Source organism: Cryptococcus depauperatus, chromosome 6, assembly GCF_001720195.1.
Source record: "Cryptococcus depauperatus CBS 7841 chromosome 6, complete sequence".
Classification (NCBI taxonomy): domain Eukaryota; kingdom Fungi; phylum Basidiomycota; class Tremellomycetes; order Tremellales; family Cryptococcaceae; genus Cryptococcus; species Cryptococcus depauperatus.
The window spans coordinates 854,596-880,458 of record NC_089473.1 but is presented as its reverse complement, the minus strand read 5'-3'; the positions used below and the strand labels follow the sequence as shown (position 1 = coordinate 880,458).

Here is a 25,863-nt window from a genome sequence, read left to right as displayed (position 1 = left end):
TAGCAAATAACACCATGCCCAAAATTCTTGTGTGAGTGCTCTATCATCGTTGAAACGTATGCTGATGTGTACGGTCTAGAACTCGACACGTTGGTGAACATGCCATGGACATTCTGAAAAAGTCAGGATTTGATATCATACTAAACACTGAAGATAGCCCTCCTTCCCGGCAATGGGTTCTTGACCATATCAAAGATCCCGAAGTTGGAGCCGCTTGCATAATGCATAATCAACCAAGTGATAAAGTGGATGAGGAATTTATACAAAACGCTAATACGAATTTCCGATGTGTCTCGACTTTTTCAGTCGGATATGGTAGGTGATATCTTATCTCTATTTCAAGATGTTACTCAACATACGCATAAAGATCACATTGATGTAAAAGCCGCAAATTCCAAGGGTATCAAAATAGGTCACACACCTGGTGTACTCAGTGATGCAGGTAAGCACCTACGTTCGACCTTGTAACTGTATTCAGCTCACTTCTGTATAGTTGCCGATATTGCTGTCATCTTGGTTCTGTGTACGCTTCGGCGAATAGGTGAAGGGATTAGCTTGGTCAAAAGTGGAAATGTGAGCGGTTTCTAGATTGGGACACTTGACACTCTGACATGTACAAATGATTGACATTATCTAGTGGACAAACCAACCTTGGGCTCCATTCGCCAATTGCGGCCTTTCAATCGGTCATCCTTCACTTAAAATTGGGTTTCTTGGGTTTGGACGTATTGCACATGCTACCGTCAAACGACTTCTCGCATTTACCAACAAAAAACAGCCCCCGCAAATCCTATATAACTCCTCAAGAAGAAGAGAAAACCAGTACGAGATTGACGCAAAGTTCACTGAAGAGTTTGGTGTAGAAACAAAGAGGGTCAATAAAAATGATCTGGCCGCGGAATCGGACATATTGATTATTCTATGTGATCTCAATCCTTCGACCAAAAATCTTGTAAACAAAGATTTTTTGTCTCGCATGAGGCATTCTTCAGTCCTTATCAATGTTGCAAGAGTGGGTCAAAATTATAGCGAAAAGCTGACGTGCTCTCATTACTGTGAAATCATAGGGTCCCATCGTAAACACCGATGATTTACACGAGGCATTGTCCACAGGCAAGATATATGGAGCAGGGCTAGATGTAATCGAAGGAGAGCCAGATATCCCAGCTGAACATCCTCTGTTGCATCTTAAAAATTGTGCGAGGTAACTACTATCTTAGAGCTGTTTTTCTCAGTTATGTGTAGGTCTACTCATACCACATCTTGGATCGGCGGAGTATGATACAAGGAACGCCATGGCAGAACGATGTATGTCTGAACAATCTTATTATTTTTTTCGATAACTAATCATTCTCTATTAGGTGTCCGGAATGCTATCGCATCAATAAAGGGAGAGCCTCTTGAAGCAGAAGTCAAACTATAATTGATAACTAATAGTTTCAACGTTTGACAAAAGTAAGTCATCGCTATGGCAAATCCACATGTAGAAAACTACAAGACAGCGCTTGGTGGGTCATTAGTTTGGTTGGAACAATGCATAAATGAATTTTAAATCAAAATGTATAATTTGTAGGATTTTAGATAGCATTGTTTTGTGAAGGAGATTAAAAATAACATTATTTTTCTACGACCTTAAACAAACTAGACTGAGACGCGCCCTTCTTTACGTTTTGCATCATTAAACGTTGACAATTATATAAAAAGCTGTTCAGCACAACAATTGAAATCCTCCAGTTCAAAGTGGACAGCAATCAACGGCTTTCATGAAAGATTCACAGCAAACATCTTCGACCACATATGAAATTAACATTGGAATGTATGATGGAGGTTTTGAATTACCCACGAAATCTCCTTGTCGAGGAATCGAATGGAGCCGGCAAAGACAAGTCTTGAATGCAAACCTGCAGGAGTACGTTTGAATTCCCAATTGGTGGGAATGCGTGATCTGTCTTACTGCCAACAACGATGTAGTACTGGTCCCTCGAATCATTGGAGCTTGACGAATTTTGATATAGGACGACCTCTAGGAAAAGGTGGGATAATGAGATAGCAATCTATCATCTGATGCACCTCTGACAGGCCATTTTGGACGAGTCTACCTTGCTCGTGTTAAATCCAGAAGCAATTCTTTCGTCCTCGTTCTGAAATGCCTCCTCAAAGATGATATCATCGAGAAAGGTGTACAAGTTCAAGTCAAAAGAGAAATCGAGGTAGGTGAGACATAGGAGTGTGTAGTTGAGTTCTCATGACAGCGTATGTTGTACAGATCATGCAACAGCTCAGGTATGCACAGTGCTCAACTAATTATATCTCAGGCAATGAGTCATTTATAACTAACAATTTGTTAGGCATCCGAATGTTATCCGTTTCTATGGTTGGTTTCATGATGTGGACCGTTTATTCCTGATGCTAGAATTTGCTGGTGAGAATTTGTTTACATGAGCACGCGCTTATAAAGCTATCAGGGCATGGGGAGCTTTTCAAGCATTTATGCACGAATGGTCGTTTGTCAGAAAGAAGTAGCAGCAAAGTGAGTATATGTCCATCAATTCGTTCGGACAATCATTAACCAATTTTTCGGAGTATATAAGCCAGGTGGCAAGCGGTTTAAGGTATCTTCATACTCAAGATATCATTCATCGTGATATCAAACCAGAGAATTTGTTCATAGGTAAGTGAGGGTTTTCAAGGTCTGTCCAAATGCAAAATCTGTCAGGTCTTGATGGGGAAATCAAAATTGGTGATTTTGGCTGGAGCGTACAGTCGCCCCTCGAAAACAGGTTTGTCTGTGTTTTCTCCAAATTTCTACCTGCTGAGATGTAATTTAAGACAAAGAACACTTGCTGGCACATTATCGTATGTTGCACCTGAGATGATTCTTGGCCAACCTTATGGGAAATCCGTCGATATATGGGTGAGCTTTTGTCTTGATCATTTTCAATTACTTTGATACCAATCGAGATCACAGGCGCTTGGTGTTTTGACGTATGAATTGACCTGCGGAGAGGAGCCTTTCGGGGCAGATACAAGTTTGGGTCCTCGACGTAAGTTTGGTTGACTCTTAGATTCATTCTTTTAGCTACAGCACATCATTTAATTCAGTGGTTCACTCAAGAATATGTCGTTGTGATGTTCACTATCCCGTTTGGCTTAGTATTGAAGCTCAAAATTTCATTTTCAAAGTCAGTTCTTTTCTTTCAATCTCACACGTGAAGGTTATAAATGCTTAGAGTAAACAGCTATTGCAGCTGAAACCTTCGGAACGACTAGATCTTCTGGATGTTCCTCTGCACGGCTGGATTACCCAAAATTCATAATCACTCAGTCATTATCTAATCTTCTGCAGATACATCACTTCCAAGCCAAACATGTCATAATATGACAGTCAGGAAAGAGGATTGCTGATAGGCAATGTCTACAGCATTGTTTAAGACCTAAGACTTTTCGGGATGACTGCCATCTTTTTTGCAGCGGTGGTCGCATCTACCATGCCAAACCCAGAACTGCAATCAAGCAATATACGTAGAGCGTTACGAGCTCGAACCCGAGAAATATCCTGCTGAGCAGAAAGGGAGGGCCTTACGACAGCCGGTGCAGGAGCATAGGGATATGGAAAGTGCTTGTGTAGAAGCTCATAACAAGCTAAGGTGACCGCAAATTGAGGCGAAGAACGGATAACGCTGAAGATTAGCCAAACCTTTTCACATAGACTTACCGAGCAAGGCCTCCTTTGAAGAGCGCTGGAATGGACTTGTGTCAGTTTTGAACCTGTTGATTATTCATAAAGATACTGACATTTCAAACCTTCTTCTTGGAAAATTTTCAACAGACCGTCAGCGATTCCTTTGTAAATGGTCTGTCCCGCTCGTGCTTGTGATTGCAAACGTGTTTTAACTACATCTGCAGGCGTCGTCCTGTTCATTTTATTAGAGGTCGCCAAATACTATAACTGGTATTGGAAAACTTACAAATAAGCAGCAGGCATACCCGCAACCCCTGCGGCGATAAGCAGTTCGCCAAAGCTTAAAACCTTGCCGTGGCGTCCTTCTTTGAAGAAGTCTTTCTACTCAACAATAAGTACCGATCATCGATCCATGCAGTGTTGTCATAATATACTTTGAGATGGGCATAACTACCGAAATTGAGCCAGACGCAAACATCTCAAAACAATTATAAACTCACGCGGTAAAGTAAATCATCGACTATATATATCAGAGTCACATAAGTCTGTCTCTTACGGTAATGGGACCGCTTACAAAAGGAATATCGCTTGAGTGCCCTGTAAGCACAATCTGCTACGTCAGAAATATAACTTACCGAACAAAGCAAGCAGTAGCGCCCTGCGAGAAAGAAATAATAGAAGAAAGAAGAAAAATGTTAGCACAAAGGCGACTTAAGTTACGATGGGTTACACAAACCTTGTACAAACCGACAAGACCCAATTGTCGAACAATATGTAAGGCTCCTCGAGATGCTGTCGTTCCTCCTTCGGCACGTGTTATTTCGCCGGCCTGTGGTACAGTTAACATAACCATATCATAGGACTCTCATACTACTTGCCATCTGTAAGCGGATTTTGATGATTTCTATCAAACACTATGAGACATTATCAACCAAGAATAGATCAACTAACCTAGTGGGTTGGTTACGACCTGGTGTATTAGTCAGATTCTATTGATACGTAGGAAAAAGATATCTAGAAAGACTTACTACTTGACAACCACCGGCGGAGCCACCTGCCACCAACTCCATTGGCAAGGTGATTCTGCCTGTCTCCGGGTCTGTTCCTTTCTTTCTAACCAAGTCGTTGACGGTTAATTTTATGGCTTTTTCAGGCGCCACTCCAACGAGTTGGGGCATAACACCGCGGTAAAAGGCCCTGACACCCCCTTCATTTGTGTATACCTTTTTGATGCAGTCGAAGGCGTTTCTATATAACACCTCGCCAACCACTGTTGCGCGTTGGTTTTGCAGTCTACCAATTCTCGCGTCAATACGAACAAATGAAATTCTTCTCGGCCTTACCGCGTCTTGACAAGATCAATGGGATAGACAGCCTAGAAAAAATGAGCGTTTAAAAAGAATGTTTAATAAACAACAAACATAAGCACCAATACCACCAGCAATACCTCCTTGTATGAAATTGTAGGTTGATTGGGCCATCTCAGCTAAAAATCCGCCGGATTTTAGTGTTTTCTCGTGTATCAGTGCAACATCAGGAGGTTGCCACTACATATATAAGCCTGATGATGTGGTCCAACAGACAATGATGATCTCACTTTGGCATCGAGCAAGGCTTGAAAATCTGCAAGAGCAAGGCGCTGACCTGTCCCTACACTGCCCCGACTTGCAAAATGCCAAATAATATTGGCCTATCTCTTCAGTTTTGTACTGGGCTTGTTGGGGGCTCACCTCCATAGGAGTGAACATCCCATATCTCATACTACCAGCAGCCTCATCCAAAAAATCTGAGACAGCGATTCTGCCGTCTTTTGACTTTTGTACAGCATGCTCAATGATGCGTTCAACAGCGTCCATTTCTACTTGCAATGAGCCTTGTTAATCACAAAACCAGCTATTTGAGATACCTCGGATGACTACAATTTCAACATTAATGAGCGGTCCATGCGTGTATTCTACATTTCAAAGACTTACTGTTGTGGAACGCAATAACCTCGGAGTAGCTAATTTTTTTACCAGGGTTCATAGTACAGAGGGTGGGTAGCCTTTCCAGGACAGAGTTAGAAAGCTTGTGGCCTGCAATTTCAATAATGATTTTCTGGAATTCTTCAGGGTTAATATATCCGTCGCCGTCTTTATCAAAGTAATGAAACGCTTGACGAAGTCGTTCGCCTTGGTAGCCTTTGATGAGCTGAGTAAACTCATGATCTGAAGAATGCAGTCAGCTTGAAATTCGTTTGAGATTTCGGTATTACGCACAGCCAAGTACATGTCTATCGCCTCGTTTTCCTACATATAACTTCATCCAGTTGCAATCAAAATCAAAAGCTACAACTAAGTTAATGACGCTCTACGCTGAATCCTCATGAAGACTTGCGTATATTGCTTGCTGCTATGTTAGCAGATAGCACATGCTTGAACTCATCAAACTCTATAGAGCCAGATGCATCACTAAGCATCCGATCAATATAGTCTAACAAGTGATAGGAAACTTGAAATACACGTCAAAAACCTGAAAAGCAAGTTGATAGTCGGCGTCTGGCTAGGAAATGCAAAGCTCGACGATCAGCTGCTTGGAAGAAACAAACATATCAGCCCATACTCGTTTCAACACTGCATCAAACGTGAGCTTCAATGCAATCGTAAAGTGCAACACAGTACGCTTACAAGTTTCAAAGACAACAAAGTCTTCAAAGGAAACAAGACCACGGTCGGAGCTATCTGCTACTCGAAATACTTTGAAAGCGGTTTGAGTCAGGCGATAAGATCATCCATATCAGGCATTACACCTACAGTTGCCATACTGTTCTCGTTTGATTTTGCTAAATCCCTCGTCTGTTGGGGCAATGGCGTCTATAAATTGAGAAGGGGTAAGATACCTTTACAACTCAGATTAGTGAGGTGACTAGACAGTGGACGCCCAAGGCATTGTTGGCTCTGAACTGCTTGATTACCCCACATACTTTTTTCCCTCTAACTCTTCCTTGGCGAACCTATCAAAAGTCTTTCTCCATCGAGCAAGCTCGTTTTCGGCAGGCTTGACCGACGACACAAACGTTCCAGCTGTAGATTTAATGGACGAAGTAAGGCGAGAGGCTATGGGCTCTTGCGAGTTTGCCATAATGATTGGAAGGGCAAGTAAAAAAGAGAAGATGAGAAGACGAAGAACTGAAAGAAAAAAGCACTCCACTTCCGGCATTTTCGGTCCGTTCCTTAGGCAAAAACGTGGGGGAGGATTTAAAGTCTTCATAACTAACGTTTCTGCGCTGTCAACCAATATATTCTTGAATTATAATCAACGAATCGAAATGGAAGCGAATTGCCTCCCATCTGCATTTGGCAGGCAACAAGTAACTACAACAGGAAAAGGAAGAGCTAGAGGAAACAGAATCAATCGGGGACAGCAAGGGTCGCGTGGTAACTTCAAAGAAAAGGGAGATGGACGATATAGAGCAGGCAACAAAGGGCATGATGAAGACAGCGGACACACCCACAGGTATAAACGTCAACAAACGATGACTGCAGTGGTCTCTGCCTCAAACACCATCGCTCTAGGCGCAAAGGTATAGCTTTTTCCTAAGAGTTTGAAAATGACATTAGTGATAACCTTTCACTTTTTCAGCGTCCTCGCCCATCTTTGGGCAATGAGCGCCCATCATCAAACGTGAATGTCTCGCACCGAAACGAACACAACAATCAAGGGAAATTTATAGAAGACTGCATTATGAAGAGCTTCTATGAAGACCCTTGGAGAGAACTCATGATCCAGCGTCGACTACAATCAAATGCTTCCAACACCTAGAGATGCTCGCTCTTATTGTTTTCTTTCAATACAGGAGTAGCCTCGTATTGGACCAATTTTGACTCCTCGCATGTTGACATAAAAGCAAAGCGTTGGACTGAAAGTTTTGCGCAGAGCAAGGCTTGTCTGGATAAACAATTTTTCTCGAAGAGCCTACATGTATCGAAAGTTTCTGCGCGAGACAAATCGGCATGTCATGGTAGCTCAAAGCGTAGTAACGACAAGACATGTAGCTTGGTTCCTCAGATTACGAGTTGCTTTAAACTATGATGCGATAGACACGTCTACATATCATACACTGTATTAATAAAAACCTATAAGGACTACCAAATGTAGTGATTATTGCTTAAGATGCAAGGCAGAAATATCTGTATCTCCATGTTACAGTTTTGTAATTTCATCATGCCATGTGGCCTCCCCCTGCTCCACCTTTTTGAAGCATACTGTGGTTGCGAACGAAGGCACCAGAGATCAAGGCAAGTGAGACAGCGATAATGATAGGAATGAATGACTTGGTGATACTTATCACATAAGCTTCAACCACAGCAGGTTGTTGCGCCTTTGGGAGAGTGTAAATGGCGGATACAGAATGACGGACAAGTTCAAAGTCCACATCGGGAGCCAATCGCTTGATTTCAGTGTTGAGATACACCGACTGCACAGTGTTGACAATACCTAATCAAAACATGATTAAATGTTTTCTATGTGATCAAATGGCAATTCTTATTTACTCACCAATTCCAATGGCAGCACCAGTAAGCTGCATAAAAGTCACCACGGCAGTTGCTTGAGGCAAAAGGTGAGGGCGTTCATGGTATTGTGCTTGGACCGCAAGGAAAGCCATCTGGAAACTAAGTCCGACGCCGAAACCAGCGAGGATTTGGTAACCAATAAGCTTGGAGCCGGCTGTGTTGGCGTTAACAGTGTACAGCAGGCCAAATCCAACGGCAGAGAACGGAGGACTACAGAGACCATGTTAGAAAATTTGGTTTAAGTGTTGGGAGAGAAAATTACCCAAGAAGGAAGAATGGGTAGTATCGCCCAAACTTGGTTGTAAAGCCTCCAGAGACGAAAATGGCCACACAAACAGAAAGCATAAATGCAATAATATCCACACCGGATTTCTCAGGTGAATGATTGCGCACCTAGATAAAATGAACCTTGTACCTTGGAAGCTCGACATACCACTGAAACTTACCGCCTGATAGAACAGAGGCAGTTGATAAGTACCACCCAACATTGCCAACATCCAGAAAAAGATGGTGCAGGCCGCGGAAAGAACTGTACGATCCTTGAGAAGAGAGAGCGGGATCAAAGCACGTTTGTCTAACCAAATTTGAGAAGCAACAAAGGCAATGGCTAGTAGGCCACCAAGTATGAAGAGGAAGATAATTCGCCAATCTGAAACAGCATTGAGTATATTTGTTGACTAGCATAAGAACAAAGACACTTACTCTTCCATGAATACTGGTTACCACCCCAGCTCAATGCCAACAAAAGACTTGTCACCAAACAGAAAATAAGAGCAGTACCCAACCAATCAAGTCTCATTAGTTTTTTCCAAAGAGGCATATCATCCGGTACGTTATCATTCTTCTCTGGGTCGCGAGCAGGAAGAAGGAAGACAACAGCAGCTGCAGCAATGCCACCAAATGGAAGATTGATATAGAAACACCATCTGAAACATGGTCAGTGTCGGCAACAGTTAAGGACAGAGACAGAAACTTGCCTCCAGCTAACATGTTGCGTAAAAGCACCACCCTGTACGACAAAAATAAGACCAAGTTGATGTGAACGAAGGAAAAAGGAAGCGGACGAACCAAAAGAGGACCTATAGAAGCGCGTTAACAAAGTATTTACGAGTGAGTGATCCAGACTCACCAACGACAGAACTGATAACAAAGACAATCCCAAATGAGGACATGAATGCCGCTCGCTGATCAACCCTAGTGACAGTTGCGATGACACTCAAGATAGAAACAAACCTAAGGATGGTCATTAAGTTTGGGCCCATTTTTTCCTTGTAAAAGAAAAGTACATTCCGGAAGCTCCAATACCTTGGACAGCTCTGCCACCAATAAGGGTATCCATATCCTTTGCAACGGCACAGACAAGACTTCCCAATTCAAAGAAAAAGACAGCACCGAGAAGCATCCACTTGGCTTTCAACACAGTTAACAGTTGGCCAACAAACATGATCAAACCGCATTGTGTCACTATAGCCATTAGCTGGCAACTTTACCACTTTGGAATGCCAAAACCCACAAAAGTAGCCAGTAATAATCCAAGCCACCTGGTCAAAACTTGAAACACATATTTAGAATCGAAACAATTTTTTTCGCGATGAAAACTTACGCATGGAAATCAGAGACGATGATGGGGATGGCGGTTGAAACGATGGACTGGTCTGCAACGAGCTTTAGACTTGCCTCCAGTCTACGCTCCGCCTGTTAGACATACCAAGGGCAAACATCTGAACCCAGATATCAGTCCGTCGTATATACCCTCAACATTTCCATTACTCACAAACACACAAAGCATGAGAGAGAGGAAGACCAAGTACAGTCTGAGGCCGCTCAAGAGACCAGAATCATCTTGAGTCTTTTCAGTTTCTTCTTTACTCTCAAGCTTGGCGTTTTCGCTCGATGCTGTGTCGTGATGAGGCAGCTTTTGACTTGCAGTGCGAGCCAGCGATGGTGACTGGCCATATTCGACGGCTTCGCCTGCCAGCCCGCCTCGTATCTCCTCGCGAAGCGTTGGTGTCGCCGAGTGATCCTCCATGATTTAAAAAATGAAAGTGTTTACTCTTCTGTGTTTGTCGATTCATATTTTTCCTTCTATTTGTACTTTTCTTGTGGGTTGGTTCGCCGAAAGGATTAGTGAGCCTTGAAATGCCCGACGGCGACGGAATCCCGGCTCCGCATCTGTAATAGGCAATTTTGAGACTGACGCGGCTGAATAATACGGAGACGCCTTAGTAATCTGTATTATGGCCGGACTCGGTCAAGATTAAAGGATCTGACATACACACATGTGGCGATGATAAAAGTTGTTTTTTTTCTTCTTCTTTTTATCTTGATCCATATGAGTCCTCCTTGTTCAAACACCGCAACTGCATGATCAGAAGAGAGAAAGAGACAGATCAGTATACGCATACAACTCGAACAGTTAATGCTGGAAGGATTGGGTTGGCCTTCTGGCGCCAAAGAGTGAATCAGGCTCAGGCATGTTGGTTGGATGATGATGGGAATATCCAAATCGACGATGAAAAACTGCAAGTATACAATGAAAAAGTGTATAGAGAATAAAGCGTTGGGATTCTTTCAACTCCGATGCAGATTATATATATATATATATATATATATGTAAACAACGTAGTTTGACAACGTAGTTTATGAGGTAAAAAGCGGGCCGAATGTTGTAAATGTAATTAGGTAATGCGGTGTGAAAAATGCTTGGCTTGAATTGGATTGGATGGTTATTATCAGTTTTTAAATCGGCCAGAGTAATATCTCATTTGATAAGGATTTGGATAATGGGAAATTAGTAAATAAGCATTTTTGATAAGCATTTTGTAATCTCAAAACACTTTTTTGTGCATATTGCTTACAAGCTTGGAGTTTTCTTGGGCGGATAGACTAATAATACAAAAGACAAGTCTGCTTTACAAAATGTCAAACGAGATACCTGCAAGGCCTGAAGATTATCCGAAATTCATGAAAATGTATGTAGTGCAACAATTCGCTAGCGTAGAGGGGGTAGAGGCAGCAGCAAGCGATCCATAAGCGAGCACGAGTAGATAGGGCATGTGCAACGTTGACATGGCAATATCTAGCTGAAAATCGAATAGTGCTCATGAGCAAGCCCTCAAAAGCCTCTCGGAGGGCGGTATTCCCATTGGGTAAATGGATAGCAGCCCCTGCCACTTTGCACTCTGATACCTAGTAGCGCCGCTCTGGTCCATCTCCCAACATCCCGGGTGATTTCTGTCGGACACAATAACCGAGTTCAAATGTCCTCAAATATCCGACACGGAGAGATGGATTGCTTGGAGAAGCTGGGCAGAGTTAAAGAGGGTTTGTTGAGAGAGTGTGCCATGGTAACCACTTTGTCACCCTGTATCATGTACATGTTACCTATAAAGTATCTTCCTAACTGATTCAAATACCGTAGGTGTTCAGCAACGTGCGTTCTGTACAAAATCCCAGTGGTCATACTTGCCGAAAACGAAAACTTTCTCGGTGGAGAACAATTACTCAAGGATAATGGTGTAACAGTTGTGAATCTCGGTGATCAATCTTGCAAGACGATGATGGCGAATTGGATCAAGAGCTCAGACAGCAAGGTTTGGAACGAAGATATTGGCGAAATCACGCAGTAGGGTTACAGAGAATACAACCACATATCTTTTGATATAGCTCAACTCGGTTTCTGATTCCGGACAAGACGCCCTACGGCGATCAATATGACCAATCTGAATGCCTTTCACAAGGCTTGCTCCCGCTGTTTTTTCGCTGCTGCCAACTCTGTTCTTCTTTTCTTAAAGATTGCGTGCGACTCTTTTCCCCCTCCGGCTCGATCTCTCTTGTTTTGTCTATTTTCGCGAGACAATTCTTTACTGCATTTGATACAATTAGCTGTCTCTTATCTTGAATAGATTCACAGATGCTACCCACTTGACACTTTTATTCTGTTCTCTGTAACTAATATTCTGTCCTCCAGATAGGTGCTCTAATGGTGCCATAAACCTCTGCACTGTAGGGCCACCTATAGACGTGGGCTGCGATCCAGCAGTCTTTTTTTGATGTTTTCCACCATTCAGCCTCATATAATGATCTGCTGTTTCAGCTGCAGAATCTCCTTGGTTGAGCACGAGTTCAAGAAGTGATAGCTGTTCATCTTTGGATGGAAATACCAAATTAGGCATATCTGTGAGGCCATGAAGTTCGGTGATTACTTTGAAAGCATATCCTTGATCGATCAAGAAACCCTGGCGTTTGGAAGAATAGAACATCTCTTGTGTATCTTTGGATACCAAAGAGTAAAAGAAGGCATTGAAGCCTTCATCATTCCTACGTTTTGCTCGAAGAATACGACCAAGACGCTGAGCTTCTTGTCGGCGTGAACCAAAGTGGGAGGAAATCTGAATGAGACAAGTAGCTTCAGGCAGATCGATTGATGTATCACCAACTTTCGATAAAAATATAGTGTTCAGCTGCGGATCGTGTTGAAACCGAGAGAGAATCCTCAACCGTTCGCCCTCTGGTGTTCCACCGTGAATAAACGACTTTCCCAGTTTTTTCGCATACGCCTGTCACATTTGATTGGCATCAAGTAGTGGTCACAAGCTTCGATAATCAAGACGCTTACCTCTAGTGCAAAGACATTATCTGAAAAGACAATAACCTTGTCTCCTCTCCCTTCATGATAATTTATCAAGAATTGACATGCTTGAATCTTGTTCGGGTTCATTGCATGAAGCAAAATACGTTTACGAGATGGGTTGCGGAGGTATTCGCGATAAAATTCAGGTGTCATAGGACACCATACTTCCGCACACTAAAGAGATTGAGAAACTACAAAAGCAAGCAAACAGAGGGCTCACTTGGACAGTAGCGATGTGCCCATTCTTGGCAAGATCCATCCAGTTAGCTTCATACAGTTTAGGGCCGATTAGGTATCCAAGATCACCAATTCTATCATCTTCTCTTACAAGAGTCGCTAAACCAAGAATATCAGTTTTGCCATTGAGCAATTTTTGACGCACCTGTCAAACCAAGCTTTGCATGAACTTTGAAATTGTTGATGCACTTTCTAAACATATCTGCAGGAGTGACGTGTACTTCATCCAATAGTAAGAAACCCCACTCCCTAGATCGTAGAAATTGCATGACTTTTTCTGCATCATGTGCCCTCTTGCCTGTTTTGGCAATCATCGAGTAAGTGGAGATTACGATACCAGCAGAGGCCGAAAAAACCTCTTTCTCGCCTTGGGTAAAACAGCAAATCTGCCGCTCAGAGATGTTGGAAAAATGAAGGAACTGCTGCTTCCACTGAGCAACTGACACTCTAAATGTTAGATCAGCAATAACCCAGACGAATGGCCGAAACCTACGCAGAAGTACAGAGCACTAAAGCGCTCTTCTTGATTGTACACGCTGCTGTAATCCCTACCAATGTTTTTCCAGCACCACAAGGCAATACAATTATTCCTGACCTTGCTCGTCCGTTACCAAACATCTTTGCAAGGCTCATCTCCTGGTAAGGTCTGATGACAGTCATTGGTTTAAGCTGGATTTCAAGATTAGGATTGACTGTGTCGTTACGAAAATCGTATTCCTCCAAAGCAGGAAGATCTTTATCTTTACAGCGACGGCGAACGTCCTCCATCCTTCCCCCTGACACTTCAAATGAGTAGACTTTGTCATCCTCGTCATCCATCTCATCTGCTTCTCCAATTCCAATTACCGCTCCAATGACCGCATCATTCTGCCTGCTTTGTTCCACTTCTAAAGTTTCGTTTTGTTCTTGCCTCCTTGCCTCTTCCGTGCCGGGGATAGCAAAATCTCTCCTTGGCCTTGCACCTTCTTCTGCGCCGAAAATCATTTGCCCTTGCTCTTCTTCGCGATGGACCATGCACTCTTTGATTACCGGATCATTCATCAATTTCTGTAAAAATTCTGGTACACTAGTCTCGAGAAAATACCGATTGTCTTTCAGAACAAGTCGGACTTTGCCGAAAGATGCAGTCCATTCTTCTATTCGAAAAATGAGCTGATGCGATAAAGGAGTTTTAGAGAGACGGGACAAGACTTCGATAATGACTTTGGTTTCAAGACCAATGGACATTGCGGAATGGAGAGAAGGTTTTGTAATGCGATACTCATGTATTAATGATGGCCTACAGGAATTATCAATACTTTAAAGTGGCGTTCACTAGTCACAAACCTTGAGACTGGCTCAGAAATCGCGACAAGAAAATCTTGAGCCTGCTTGGCAAACGGCGCGAAAGCTTCCACAATGCTGAGCAAAGATAAGCGTACTTATTTTTCAATACTCCCTTGGAGCCCGCAGAACTTACATATTGCCACGATCATCAACCCATAGCGGCCTGAGTGAATAATCTGACTTCAAATGCTGTCCAGAGAGATCGACTACTCTCTTTCCTGTTAAATCATCGTAATACCTCTCATCTTCGATTTCGGCTCCTTCTGACCTGTCAAGAGTTGTTACAGCACTGTTATTTGGTACAGATAGGTTGATTCTTATATTTGTCCTTGTCGTCGAAGTTACTTTAGCATTCTTTCTGAGAGGGGCAGCCTTGCGAACCGGTTTCCGAGGGGTATAATCGGACTCATCTGAAACAGCGTCTGATTCAAAAAAGTCGAGAGACGACGCAGGAGACGAAGCTCCACTCATTTAAGCTGGTTGAGAGAAAGGAAAAAATATTGGGAATAGATCAAAGAGTTATCATATCTACCTGGTTTTTGCTGAATTGAGTGGCGACAGGTAGCAATGGAGATGAGCATAACTCCGAGGCGGCATCCACCGCAGGCACGACTATCATCTTTTTGGTTTTTCATCTACATTTCTCAAATTCTTCATACACCAACATCATGGTAGGTCAACTTGATTTTAGGATGATAATTGTCGCTGAAGCCTGCAATAGAAGATCAAAACTATATCTCGCTCTTTAGATGACCACTTGCCATCGTCTTCCACTGCTGAACACCCTCTCCAGCGGAATTTGGCTCCCCATCTCCACCCGTTTTCTAAACCAAGAGAACATACTCGAGCTGTAACCGCCGCCAAGATGGATCGCATGTTTGCAAAACCATTCATCGATGCTCTTGGGGGGCATCAGGATGGTGTTTATTGTCTTGGAAAAGATCCCCGTCGTGTAGCAGTGGTGGCTGGCGGAGGGGGTGATGGAGAAGTTATAGTTCATTCTCTCGCGCTCCGTCGACCATTGCTCAAAATTCCAGGAGCTCACAAAGGGATGGTTGGGGGCATATGCTGGACTGCTGAGGCTAAGGACGGCCGGCGGGGAATGATCACCTGTGGAAAACTCGATGGTACCGTTAAATTATGGAGAAGTAAAGCTTTTGCGCCTGGCTTGCGAGAAAAAGAATTTTTCAAAGGTAATGAATTTGGGCTGGGAGGAGACTCTGGCGAGTTTCTAGATGAAGCCGGAGCTATAGCAGAAGATGGCTCCGGATTAAATGACCTAACGGGCGACGGCCTCTCTCTTGATCAGGCAAGTAGAGATAACTTGGGTCAAAATCTGGAGCCTACTATGATTTACACCTCCAAGAACGGTTTCAATGGCGTTGACCATCATCGTAATGACTCTGTTTTTGCCACGTCTTCCAACACTGTGCAAATTTGGGATGAGAACAGAACAGCACCATTATCAACGCTACAATTTGGTTCATCTTTAGAAACAGTTTCTGGGTTGGGATTTAATCAAAGTGAAACGAGTGTGTTAGCAAGTGTGGGAAGTGACAGAACGATGTGTCTGTATGATATTCGAACTGGTAAAGCAGAGAGAAGAATTGTCACACAGGTATGTGAAGGTTATGCAATCATTTGGTGGTTATTGACATCTGCGCAAGTTCCGATCAAATTGCCTTTCATGGTGTCCAACCCTCCCAACTGTGCTCCTTCTTGGATCTGAAGATCATAACCTTTACACATTTGACATTAGAAACCTTGAGACTCCTAATCAAATTTATAAAGGCCACGTTGGTAGCGTCATGGGATGTGATTGGAGTCCTACAGGTGAAGGGTTTGTTTCTGGATCTTATGACCGTACCATAAGGCTTTGGGACAGAGAGTCTGGAAAGTCAAGAGATGTGTACCACACCAAACGAATGCAAAGGTGAGCTGCCCTTGATGAATATCTATATTGGCAGATACCAACTCAACATGCCATAGGGTCTTTGATGTCACTTATACCCCAACCGCCGACTTCATTGTTTCTGCTTCTGATGACGGCAATGTGCGTATTTGGAAATCTAATGCTTCTAAGAGGATCGGACCAGTCTCTACTAAAGAACGACAAGCTATTGAATACCGTCAAAAACTACTAGAGAGATACTCTAAGGAGAAAGGTGTCAGGAGTGTCAAGGAGAGGAGACATGTTCCCCAGAGTATTCATAATGCTACGAAGATTAAAAGAGAGATGCTTGAGTCAAGGAACATCAAAGAGGATCGAAGAAGGAAGCATTCAAGGGCAGGGAAGGAAAAGCCCAAGGCAGAGAGAAAGAGTGAGTATTTCATCAAACGGTGGCTGATTGCGCTCATTGGTTTGCAGAAACTGTCATTGCAGAACAAAAATAGACCATTTATAAACCCATGCTCGTACATGCATGTTGTATATCTATTGCTTCGTTTACATGGCCAACTTATAGTACGAATCCACCTAAAGAGATGCCCAGTTGGTTCAAAAGTAGTATATGGAGAGGAATGCTCTCTTGGACTACTTCGCGTTGTGCCCACGTTATCCATTACCATTCATGATCTGTTGCCAAATAAACAATATTGTAAGTAATGAAGACATGAATAATTGTCAGACATTGGTTATGACCGATTTTTTTATGCGCCTCCACTTTTGAGACAAGAGTAATCTAGTTTCACCAGCATTTCTTCCATTTCTATGAATATTATGTTTTATTACTCAGACAGTTATCAAACAAGCATCTTGTTCATCCGTTGAATTAAAGGCGATATGGATGTCGTTCGACGAGGAGGAATAGTGTCTACGTCTCAATTGGCAGAGCTTCATACAACCTTTCAAATCAAGAAACAAGGTTCGTCTATCCTACCACAAAATAGAAATTGTCAGGCTGTACATCTTCTGAGGTGCCAACAGAAATTTTTCAAATCCTAGAAGGCACTGATCCGCAACTATCCGAAGCTTCCAAGCGCATTGCTGGGCTTAGATCTTTTGTGGACTCTTATGGACAGAGTCTGCCAAATTATGACCGAGGACGGTATGCTGATGTACGTCTTATTATTATATTGACTGACACGCGTAACTAATGGAAGAAGCAAATCACTGATATGGAGACCAAACTATCAAAATTAAGAACTCAAAATAAACCACGAAGCCAATTTGCTTTCTCAAAACCCCGAATTTCTCCCATTTCTGTAACAAAAGATTTATCGACAACCGCTCAGGCTGATACTGCAGACGAAACAAATGGATCAGCAGAAGATACTTTAACAATAGTACCTCCATCAGATATTCTTAATTCTCACACAATATCATCTTTAACTGATACCCTCATTCGCCCTAATCTTCCACCAGCTACCGGTTCTTATACATTATCTCTGTTTGCACTTTCTCGATGCGTAATAGACCTTCGACCTCGATCCTTCTCCTCAAATACAGAAACTGGGGGTATTCTGACGGCGTTACATGCTCAGAATCTTGATCAATGTATAGTAATTGCACCGGTGTTGCCCAGCAGTGCAATGCTTTCTGGTCTTACTCACTGTCTGATCATTGTGGGATGCCAACAAGTATGTTGAGCTTTCCTCAGTTTGTATGATTTGATCGTTGTTGATTTCGCTTGTCAATTGTAGTTTCGGGCACATTCTTCATCAGATATCACTGTACTTTTAGACGTGGCATCTCTTCCTGTCATTGAGCACTGCAAAAACGTGAAATTTGGATCTTATCCTAATCATTTGTTCACATCCAAACCAGTAAGTCGAGCCTCTTTATTAAAAGATCTTTGATTTGATGATGTCGTATACAGATTTATAAAAGTAAACATACTCAAGTGCAAGATTTTGACTGGATTCGAGAAGGACCCTCACCTCATTGGAAATTTCTACCAGATGAAGTAGCCCAGAAACTCTTCACGAGAGACATGGCCGAGCAATTAAATCAGATGGCTGCAGAGGACGACAGCTTCATGCTTCTATGGATCTCAAATGTTTTACCAAACGTTTAATTTAGCGAGGGCTTACAATCTAATGTACATCATGTCTTGTAAAACGCGTTATAATCAAATTTCTAAGAGACTCACTGTTTCAAGTCAGTATGATTCTACGGATGAAAAGAATTACGTACTAGTTCTCCCTCTCAACTCTCCGATATCTTTTCCTTCGCCATCAGATACGGCTGTTCCGTCGTCCAACTGTTGAGCCCCTGCATCATAACCTTCGCTTTCATTGAGCTCGCTCAGACCAGGCAAACTTCCGCCTCTGCCTTGCTGAGATCCCCATCTCTTCAGCATTTTCCCAGATCGTCTGATGTCTTGTCCTGTGCCTCCTACAGTTTGCGCTGCCGCTTCCTTTTCTATCTCCCCTCTTTGTTCCCGCTCTCTACCTTCTTCTTCAACAGCTTCTTTCTCCATGCTGATTGCATCAGCCGCAAAATTGACACCGGAATCAGGAAGCACAGTGCCTTTACCAGAGGTAGCTTCGGCAAAGTTTTCATATAAATTTTCGCCATATGCGTTTCCACGTCCTTCGCCAGACCAGAAATGAAAGGCGCGCGAGATCACACCATATGATGCCGGCGTGATCTCTACAAGATCACCTCGGGCAATTTCTACTGCGGGGACCTCGTTGGGTGGAAGACCGACCAAGTAAGCAAGCTGAGACTTATCAGCGAGATATCAAAGAGAAAACAGGAAAGACATACAAGGCACCGAATGACGGAAGCATGACTGATGATCAGCAAATCATCCTGACACCTTTCCAACTCGAAAATGACGCTTTCAAGTCTCACGCTCAAATCGTGGTAACTTTCCGCTCGAGGGGCTCTATGAGCATAAGGATCTGCCAGAAATCTTACCCATTCATCCGGATACAGCTCCATAGCTTCGTGAGTGGAGAGACCATCCCAAACTCCGGGATTAATCTCTGACATGATAGGTTTTTGAACTACTTTGTAGCCAGAGTGGACAAAAGGCCATGCGGTATGGTGGGCACGACGACGAGCAGATGTCCAAATCTACGGTTTTATTAACACATAAATCCGAGAAACAGACAACACGCACGAGCAGAGGATTCTCGTCTGCAAGGATTCCGCCCTTAACCTTCCTCTCTTCTCGAACGGCCTTTCGACGAGCTATCACTGCAGCTTTGAGACGTTCAGCATACTCCCATCCAGCAGGCGAAAGATCTGAATCGGCTTTGTAGGAATGTTCGATGAGAGATTGACCAGACTGTCCACAGGAGTTAGATAAAGTTTCCAAGACAACTTATATGCTTACTCGGGCAAAGTAAATTGTCCTGGGCCGTGTATGAATATTCATAAGGAAGAAACAACATCGAGTCTGGAGATATCCTAACCGAATATTAATATTCGTTTTGGGGAAGATGGGACAAGTGAATACCTACCTTCTATACGATTAACCTCTATTCTTTCTCCCACATTCATAACTTTGATAAAAGGTCCCTCATCAGCAGTCACTGTATCGTAAAAGGCAGCTTGGTCACGTATACGTTCCCAGTAGTCTGCTACAGCTTTGTCTGCATCCCAACCAGCATACTACCTTGTCTTAGCAACTCCAATATCTACGACAGATCCGGAAGAAAGCTCACGTCGGGAGATGAGAGCTTCACGCTCCGAATATTGGCTGTAATGATATCCTCTTGATCGCAAAGACTTTCTGCTCTCAGATATGAGACAAGCTCATACCATATGTAGACGATACGTACCAAGGAAGATGACATGAACTCCTTTCCCCTCAAACTTCGAATAAGTAATCTTTCTGTCCTTGACGCTCCCGTTATTGGCATCATAAATGACTACTTGGCCTCCTTGGTTAAAGTAAAAGTCCAGAATCTGATCTTCCAACTCAGTCTTAATACGCCGCCGTAGGGCATTGGTTGCTTCTGATCTTGGTCCTGAGTGGAGTTCTCAGTGTAAATTCGCCCAAACGAACTTTACAGACATACTCTTGGTCTGAAAATAGTCAGGAGGAACATTATGTGCACCCCCAAGGACTTTGCGCCTATAATCGCCAATGGAGTAAACTCGAGTCTTGACTCCGAGCCAGCGGAGATATCTTTCCAGTGCGCGAGAAATATGCGTTTTACCTCGGGCTATGCAGCTAGAATGAGCAAAGGCATGAGTATGGAAAGAGAGTGTATCGCACCTGGCAGACCGACAGTGCAAATGAGGATAAGACCAGCATGCCATAGCCTACCGGACTGAGTGACGTAAAGAGGGGCAGCCATAGTAGCTAAATCCGTGTGTCCTTCTTAATTTAGATACAAATGCCAAAAGGAAAGAAAGAAAGTAAAGCGGATAGATATGTCGGATAGGACAAAGATTATCTGATCCATTCAATATGAGAAATTGGGATAATAATCCTTTCAGCAACTATTCTTGAATATTTACCCAGAAATATTTGGGCTATTGAGCCCATTCCCTTTTCTATATTCTGGACTTTACCCAACATTGATCATTTTCACTCAACTCTGCTTTATAACTATTTTCTGTCTTCATTTGCTTCATACAATTGATATCGCTTTTGTGTCATTCTGCGAAAATGTCTGATAGCGATTCATGTACAACTCAAATCGGAGAAGAGGGAGAAGAGGAATTATATTCACTTACTGAGCCTCCTACATCGGCCTTCTCCACAGAGCCACTTCTACGTCGGGTTGGTCGATTCTCAGATCCACTCGGCTTTCCTACTCTTCCATCAGCTTTCCGCCAAATGACAACTCCCTTACAGTTTGCACAAATCCAGCAAAATGAACCGTTACCCAGAGAAGATGCTATACCGATTTTTTTTCCAGAATTCAAGGACCCAACTCAACCTGCTCTGCAGCTCCATGATTGCCGCCCAAACGGTCTTTTACCTTGTCCCAATGCTCGCGGATGGAGCATTGATGTAAACGGACTTCTCTTGACATATTATGACCAGTTGAAAAGTCAAGAAGAGCAAGCTGCATCGAAATCGATAACATGTAGGCTATGCGGAAAGACGTATGACGGAAAAAACGGAAGGAGTGTTGCAAGAAGGCATTTACAGGATAAGCATGGAATACCATTGTCTGTACAGAGCAGAAGAAGCCGTTGGGACTGGGGTGAGCTTGAATTCAATTTTTCCAAGATTGATTGGTCATTTTCATTGTGCTGGTAACTAACGAATGTTGATTACTGGTATAGTTCGATCACAAACAGAAGAGCTTCAGATGCCTATAAAAAGAGAAGGACTGAAAAGGAAGCGACTCCCGTCTGTTCTGTGCGTCTCCCGCTCCACAAGGCAACTGCAAGCAACTAATTGTTGGTTTCTATAGCCAACAAACTAATATTGAAAAAACATATGCCCAATTTCTAGAACAGTTTGGCCCCGCCGGGCTGGACACTCCGTTTGGTGTGAGACTTGTTGCTCCCATCTTTCGTGAGCCGAGCGAAACGAAACAAGTAGAGATAAAGAATCAGAAGAGCGAGCGATACTTGGATGGCCGATATTCCAGGGTGATCATTCCGGAAGAAATACTGAGTGAGATAGCACATATCTGTGATGATTTCGACGATGTGGCAAACGGTAAAGGCAAGGAAGAAGAATGTAGAGAAATCCAAGACACGGAAAATGGACAGACAGGATCTGATTCAACTGCTTTATTGGCATATTCTCAATCTCAACCAATATCGCCACCTCCGGGCGATAGCGAAACGACACGGTCTTCAGAGACATGTTGCCCGTCTGGGTCTTCACAGTTAATCAGTTTGGCCCATTCTTCAGACACATGTCATAATGGACCAGTTTTACTCCAAACATACCAAAAGTCTAGCATGGTCAACGAGCCAGACACAAAAGTCATAATCACCCCGCCCCATGTAGATGCCACCGTTGTACAATCGACATCCCAACAAGGTTCCTTTTCCCCTAGAAATCCGAATAGTAAATCCAGTCATGATACTTCATCGACCCCTCCGTTTGTTGAGAAAAGAATAGCTATCAAGTTATTACTCAAACCGTTGGACTGATGGATTTTGTCATGATCTCCTCTCTTTCCTTCCATGGGTTAGCATTGCTTGTTACAATCATCTTCATATGTTGCTCCATTCTTCTATATTACAATGTACTGACTACTATTATATCTATCATCAAATGCTTACATACTGTGTTCACATTCTTGTTGCCGGCCGCCAGTCTGTGAAGGTGAATTGGGTTCATAATTAAAAGAATATATGCATAGAATGCAAAATCAACAGTAGCGACAGATTGTCTGCGTGGCGCAGTCAGCATGCTCGTCGAGAATCATTGCCTCTCCTCGCCTTTCCTCTCAACCTCTTCACTAACTCGATTCAGGCTCCCTTTTCTTTGCCTCAACATTTCTTCTCTTCGCTCCCGTGTTTCCTGCGCCCTTTTTTCCATGAATGCGCCAACCTTGTCTAGCATCTCACTAGCACCGCCTTTCTGCACCTGTTCCGTTAGTCGTGTTAAAAACCGAGACTGGGCACCGTCCGCAAACGACGTAGTATAAGCTGAAAGGAAATTCAGAGATGGTGAAAACAGGCGCGATAGGTTGTCAGGAAGAGCAAGAAAAGGTGAAAAGAGAGATGTTAGTGGAACATGAAGAAGGAATCTAATAGGGTCAGCTACTGTGAGATTGTCTGTACCAGGCAATAGCCTCAAACATACCCATGATCTCCCCATTCTATTCTTTCCATCTTCATATCTTCGCCTCTCCTTCTCCAAGCTTGTTTGACGACAATCCCTCTTGATACGTTTTTAAAATCATACAACCCATCATCCCATTCCAACTCTTCCATGTACCGTCCGATAACGCCATCCGGATTTCCACGGATATAAATGAGAGAATATGGCTGTAGTCTTTGACGGAGGATTTTAAACGGTGAAGATAACAGGGATAATATGTTTGATGAAGGGGTTTGCTCTGGCGTAACAGCGGCGTGCGGACGTAACCTTGCTAGCTGCTCTTCTCTAGAAAAACTTGGTGCTCGTTTGCGGAGGCATAGCATTCGACACAATGGTCTTGCCATCTCGGTCTGAGTGCAAAAGCTAAAACACTTTTCTGGCATAGAGCGCAACTTTTCCTCTTGCTCAAACTGCTGCTGCTCAGCCGGAGACAGCTGAGACCCGTAATATGACATGGCAGGACCTAATCTCGTTGCCAACAAGGTGGCTGAGGAAAGTGGTATGGTGGGGCACACTGGGTTTGCTGAAGAAGAGGTTGTCAGTTGAGAAAATAGTTGTGAAGAGGGAGACTCTGAAGATGAAGACGATATAGTTGCGCTGGAGCGCGGCGATGTGGGAGAAGTAGGGATAGACATTATGTGTCCTAGAAGATTGAACGAAGGAGACAGCAAGTTTTAACCGATTATATTATGGCTAACAGTTGGCATCTCTTGGTGGCAACACGCGCCTAACAATGTAACGGTACTTTGCATGCCTAATTAAACATCGGAATTAAAAGATTACAATTCTTTGTTAAATTAAGTATACACTTCAAGTGATCGATAATGATGACTATAATATACAGAGACATGGTCGTACCACTGATCAGAGCTTGCAGTCTTTGCTGGCTTCTCTAGATACTTTGACAACTGTCTTACCCAGATTATTTCCTTCAAACATCTCCCGCAAGGCTTGAACGCAACTGTCCAAACCTTCGACAACATGGTAATGGGCCTTCATCTTTCCCTTTTTCACCAAGTCTGCAAGGTAAGCAGCTCCTTCAGTGAAAGACTTGGCATGATCCATCACGATAAAGCCCCTGATTGTGGCCTTCATGGAGATAACATTGGCGTAATTGTAGATGGGATCAGGTTTCGTGGCACTAACATAGTAGTTAACTGTCAAGTCCGTCACGTTCCACCCAGGACCACGCACTTGTATTGAGAGATGGAACCACAAGCAATGATTCTCGCATACGGTCTGAGCTGAGCGAGAGCCATGTCAAGAATCTTGCCACCAACTGCATTTACATTTGTAAGCCCCAAACAGAATAGTATTATGTTCAGCTCACCATTGTCAAAGTAGACATCGATCAAGCCAACCTTTTGGAACTGTTCTTTAAAGTCAGCGTCCTTGTAATTGAGAACGTTGTGCGCCCCAAGCCTCTTCAGGTAGTCTAATTTCTCCTTGGATCCGGCAATGGCAGTCACCTTGCAGTTTGGATGGGCAATAGCAATCTGGGTGGCAGTCTTGAAGATACATCAGTATATCATCATTGTCATCACAAATCACGTACCAAGCCCACGGCGCCGGCAGCTGCTGAGATAACGACATGGTCGCCGTCCTTCAACTGACCAATTTCAAACAAGCCCTGACATCAACCCATATCAGTGCTCAACAACTCAACCTGAAAGCATAAAACTCACCACATAGGCGGTCATCCCTGTCATTCCAAACAGACCAAGATGATCAATGTCTCGACCACCTTCTGGAGTCCTGGACGAGTTCAGTCTCTGTCAAAGATGATATGAGCAGATCCACTCACTTAACAATTCGAAGGTTTTCAGTAGGGCCAACGTAGTACTCTTGCCAGTTCAAAAGCCCAATTACCTACATATATGTTTCGTTTAGCCCTGTACACTATTCGGCCCAGAACTCAACTAAAGACCCACCAAATCGCCAACTTTGAAGCCTTCAGCTTTGGACGCAATAACAGTACCCAGCCCTGAAGCTCTCATGACTGCGCCAACTTGAACTGGAGGGAGGTAAGATCGGGCTTCGTCAATCCACCCTCTCATAGTCGGATCCTGCAGTTCCCCATGTCAATTCCGCATTTATTTATAATACACAAGAATACACTTACTACACTAGCATAATCGACCCGAAGGACGACTTCTCCGTCTTTGGGTTCGGCAAGATCAACAGACTTGGATTTGAAAGTGATATCAGTAATGGGCCCTTTCTTTGGGCGCTCATTCAAGACGATTTGAGTGTTTTGAGAGGTAGGCATTGTAAACTTGAATAGGAATCGATACAAATGTGTTACAATTGCAGTTTCTTTAGTATTCTGATGGCAGAATATCTGAGCAAATCTTATATAATCAGGCGGATAACTTCCATAGGAAATAAGCTTGCGTCTACCTTACCGGAATTGGAAAGTTGTTGATAAAATAAAATAAGGAAAGTAGAACTATGTTTAGAAAATGCAAAAGAGGCACAGTCGGCTATTTACGTCGTGTATCCGACATCACTCGTTTTTTTCGGATTCGGCCATTGACCTCACTTTATTAATCAGCTATCCGATATTGTTTTCCTCGCTGTATTACTCTTTTTCCGTCAACTATTCCCAGATGAGTTAACCTCCGTCTAGTGTTAACCACATGCTGACCAAAATAATAATAATACATTGGTAATCGTTTGCATAGGCTGGCCTCAGCCATTGTTATTCTATGAGATCAAGTCCTTGGCGGCTAGCTT

The 25,863-nt window shown here is 43.2% G+C and overlaps 13 protein-coding genes across 13 annotated transcripts; 7 read left to right on the top strand and 6 right to left on the bottom strand.

Moving 5' to 3' along the window:
- Positions 1-14: 14 nt before the first annotated feature.
- L203_105093 (uncharacterized protein) lies at positions 15-1,423 on the top strand (the record flags this gene model as incomplete). The annotated part of the gene is made up of 8 exons (XM_066214466.1): positions 15-31; positions 80-315; positions 368-442; positions 494-573; positions 638-1,012; positions 1,068-1,197; positions 1,246-1,308; positions 1,362-1,423. 8 exons carry the CDS (start codon positions 15-17, stop codon positions 1,421-1,423), a joined length of 1,038 nt encoding a protein of 345 aa, XP_066070563.1.
- Positions 1,424-1,763: 340 nt separating this feature from the next.
- On the top strand, positions 1,764-3,317 carry L203_105092 (uncharacterized protein; the record flags this gene model as incomplete). The annotated part of the gene is made up of 12 exons (XM_066214465.1): positions 1,764-1,909; positions 1,972-2,033; positions 2,080-2,210; positions 2,267-2,283; positions 2,349-2,422; positions 2,466-2,530; positions 2,584-2,671; positions 2,717-2,780; positions 2,830-2,914; positions 2,969-3,044; positions 3,103-3,182; positions 3,240-3,317. 12 exons carry the CDS (start codon positions 1,764-1,766, stop codon positions 3,315-3,317), a joined length of 966 nt encoding a protein of 321 aa, XP_066070562.1.
- Positions 3,318-3,711: 394 nt separating this feature from the next.
- On the bottom strand, positions 3,712-6,802 carry L203_105091 (uncharacterized protein; the record flags this gene model as incomplete). The annotated part of the gene is made up of 23 exons (XM_066214464.1): positions 3,712-3,740; positions 3,796-3,914; positions 3,969-4,063; positions 4,117-4,132; positions 4,183-4,202; positions 4,257-4,269; positions 4,318-4,340; positions 4,419-4,511; positions 4,561-4,586; positions 4,634-4,652; positions 4,711-4,975; positions 5,026-5,057; positions 5,104-5,229; positions 5,280-5,321; positions 5,413-5,540; positions 5,589-5,597; positions 5,656-5,889; positions 5,941-6,009; positions 6,059-6,132; positions 6,183-6,223; positions 6,338-6,417; positions 6,475-6,560; positions 6,645-6,802. 23 exons carry the CDS (start codon positions 6,800-6,802, stop codon positions 3,712-3,714), a joined length of 1,797 nt encoding a protein of 598 aa, XP_066070561.1.
- A 187-nt stretch (positions 6,803-6,989) lies between these two features.
- On the top strand, positions 6,990-7,483 carry L203_105090 (uncharacterized protein; the record flags this gene model as incomplete). Its single annotated transcript, XM_066214463.1, has 2 exons — positions 6,990-7,244; positions 7,304-7,483. 2 exons carry the CDS (start codon positions 6,990-6,992, stop codon positions 7,481-7,483), a joined length of 435 nt encoding a protein of 144 aa, XP_066070560.1.
- Positions 7,484-7,883: 400 nt separating this feature from the next.
- Positions 7,884-10,264, bottom strand: L203_105089 (uncharacterized protein; the record flags this gene model as incomplete). The annotated part of the gene is made up of 13 exons (XM_066214462.1): positions 7,884-8,158; positions 8,219-8,445; positions 8,498-8,628; positions 8,682-8,884; positions 8,938-9,161; positions 9,213-9,244; positions 9,304-9,314; positions 9,365-9,468; positions 9,522-9,699; positions 9,749-9,786; positions 9,839-9,890; positions 9,944-9,956; positions 10,010-10,264. 13 exons carry the CDS (start codon positions 10,262-10,264, stop codon positions 7,884-7,886), a joined length of 1,743 nt encoding a protein of 580 aa, XP_066070559.1.
- An 890-nt stretch (positions 10,265-11,154) lies between these two features.
- L203_105088 (uncharacterized protein) lies at positions 11,155-11,864 on the top strand (the record flags this gene model as incomplete). Its single annotated transcript, XM_066214461.1, has 4 exons — positions 11,155-11,207; positions 11,334-11,384; positions 11,432-11,608; positions 11,657-11,864. The coding sequence occupies 4 exons, from the start codon at positions 11,155-11,157 to the stop codon at positions 11,862-11,864; spliced, it is 489 nt and encodes a 162-aa protein (XP_066070558.1).
- Positions 11,865-11,968: 104 nt separating this feature from the next.
- Positions 11,969-14,902, bottom strand: L203_105087 (uncharacterized protein; the record flags this gene model as incomplete). The annotated part of the gene is made up of 8 exons (XM_066214460.1): positions 11,969-12,101; positions 12,160-12,794; positions 12,854-13,042; positions 13,089-13,204; positions 13,251-13,552; positions 13,599-14,384; positions 14,432-14,506; positions 14,565-14,902. The coding sequence occupies 8 exons, from the start codon at positions 14,900-14,902 to the stop codon at positions 11,969-11,971; spliced, it is 2,574 nt and encodes an 857-aa protein (XP_066070557.1).
- A 197-nt stretch (positions 14,903-15,099) lies between these two features.
- L203_105086 (uncharacterized protein) lies at positions 15,100-16,825 on the top strand (the record flags this gene model as incomplete). The annotated part of the gene is made up of 5 exons (XM_066214459.1): positions 15,100-15,102; positions 15,153-16,049; positions 16,099-16,364; positions 16,421-16,752; positions 16,800-16,825. The coding sequence occupies 5 exons, from the start codon at positions 15,100-15,102 to the stop codon at positions 16,823-16,825; spliced, it is 1,524 nt and encodes a 507-aa protein (XP_066070556.1).
- Positions 16,826-17,213: 388 nt separating this feature from the next.
- Positions 17,214-18,447, top strand: L203_105085 (uncharacterized protein; the record flags this gene model as incomplete). The annotated part of the gene is made up of 5 exons (XM_066214458.1): positions 17,214-17,295; positions 17,358-17,488; positions 17,537-18,010; positions 18,074-18,196; positions 18,250-18,447. The coding sequence occupies 5 exons, from the start codon at positions 17,214-17,216 to the stop codon at positions 18,445-18,447; spliced, it is 1,008 nt and encodes a 335-aa protein (XP_066070555.1).
- A 54-nt stretch (positions 18,448-18,501) lies between these two features.
- On the bottom strand, positions 18,502-20,686 carry L203_105084 (uncharacterized protein; the record flags this gene model as incomplete). Its single annotated transcript, XM_066214457.1, has 10 exons — positions 18,502-18,521; positions 18,567-19,095; positions 19,143-19,454; positions 19,501-19,668; positions 19,717-19,790; positions 19,844-19,994; positions 20,048-20,115; positions 20,165-20,353; positions 20,405-20,551; positions 20,605-20,686. 10 exons carry the CDS (start codon positions 20,684-20,686, stop codon positions 18,502-18,504), a joined length of 1,740 nt encoding a protein of 579 aa, XP_066070554.1.
- Positions 20,687-21,000: 314 nt separating this feature from the next.
- On the top strand, positions 21,001-22,451 carry L203_105083 (uncharacterized protein; the record flags this gene model as incomplete). The annotated part of the gene is made up of 3 exons (XM_066214456.1): positions 21,001-21,544; positions 21,627-21,702; positions 21,758-22,451. The coding sequence occupies 3 exons, from the start codon at positions 21,001-21,003 to the stop codon at positions 22,449-22,451; spliced, it is 1,314 nt and encodes a 437-aa protein (XP_066070553.1).
- A 274-nt stretch (positions 22,452-22,725) lies between these two features.
- Positions 22,726-23,762, bottom strand: L203_105082 (uncharacterized protein; the record flags this gene model as incomplete). Its single annotated transcript, XM_066214455.1, has 2 exons — positions 22,726-23,053; positions 23,110-23,762. The coding sequence occupies 2 exons, from the start codon at positions 23,760-23,762 to the stop codon at positions 22,726-22,728; spliced, it is 981 nt and encodes a 326-aa protein (XP_066070552.1).
- Positions 23,763-23,991: 229 nt separating this feature from the next.
- L203_105081 (uncharacterized protein) lies at positions 23,992-25,396 on the bottom strand (the record flags this gene model as incomplete). Its single annotated transcript, XM_066214454.1, has 8 exons — positions 23,992-24,268; positions 24,322-24,406; positions 24,458-24,635; positions 24,683-24,757; positions 24,813-24,882; positions 24,932-24,996; positions 25,059-25,193; positions 25,250-25,396. 8 exons carry the CDS (start codon positions 25,394-25,396, stop codon positions 23,992-23,994), a joined length of 1,032 nt encoding a protein of 343 aa, XP_066070551.1.
- Positions 25,397-25,863: the final 467 nt, after the last annotated feature.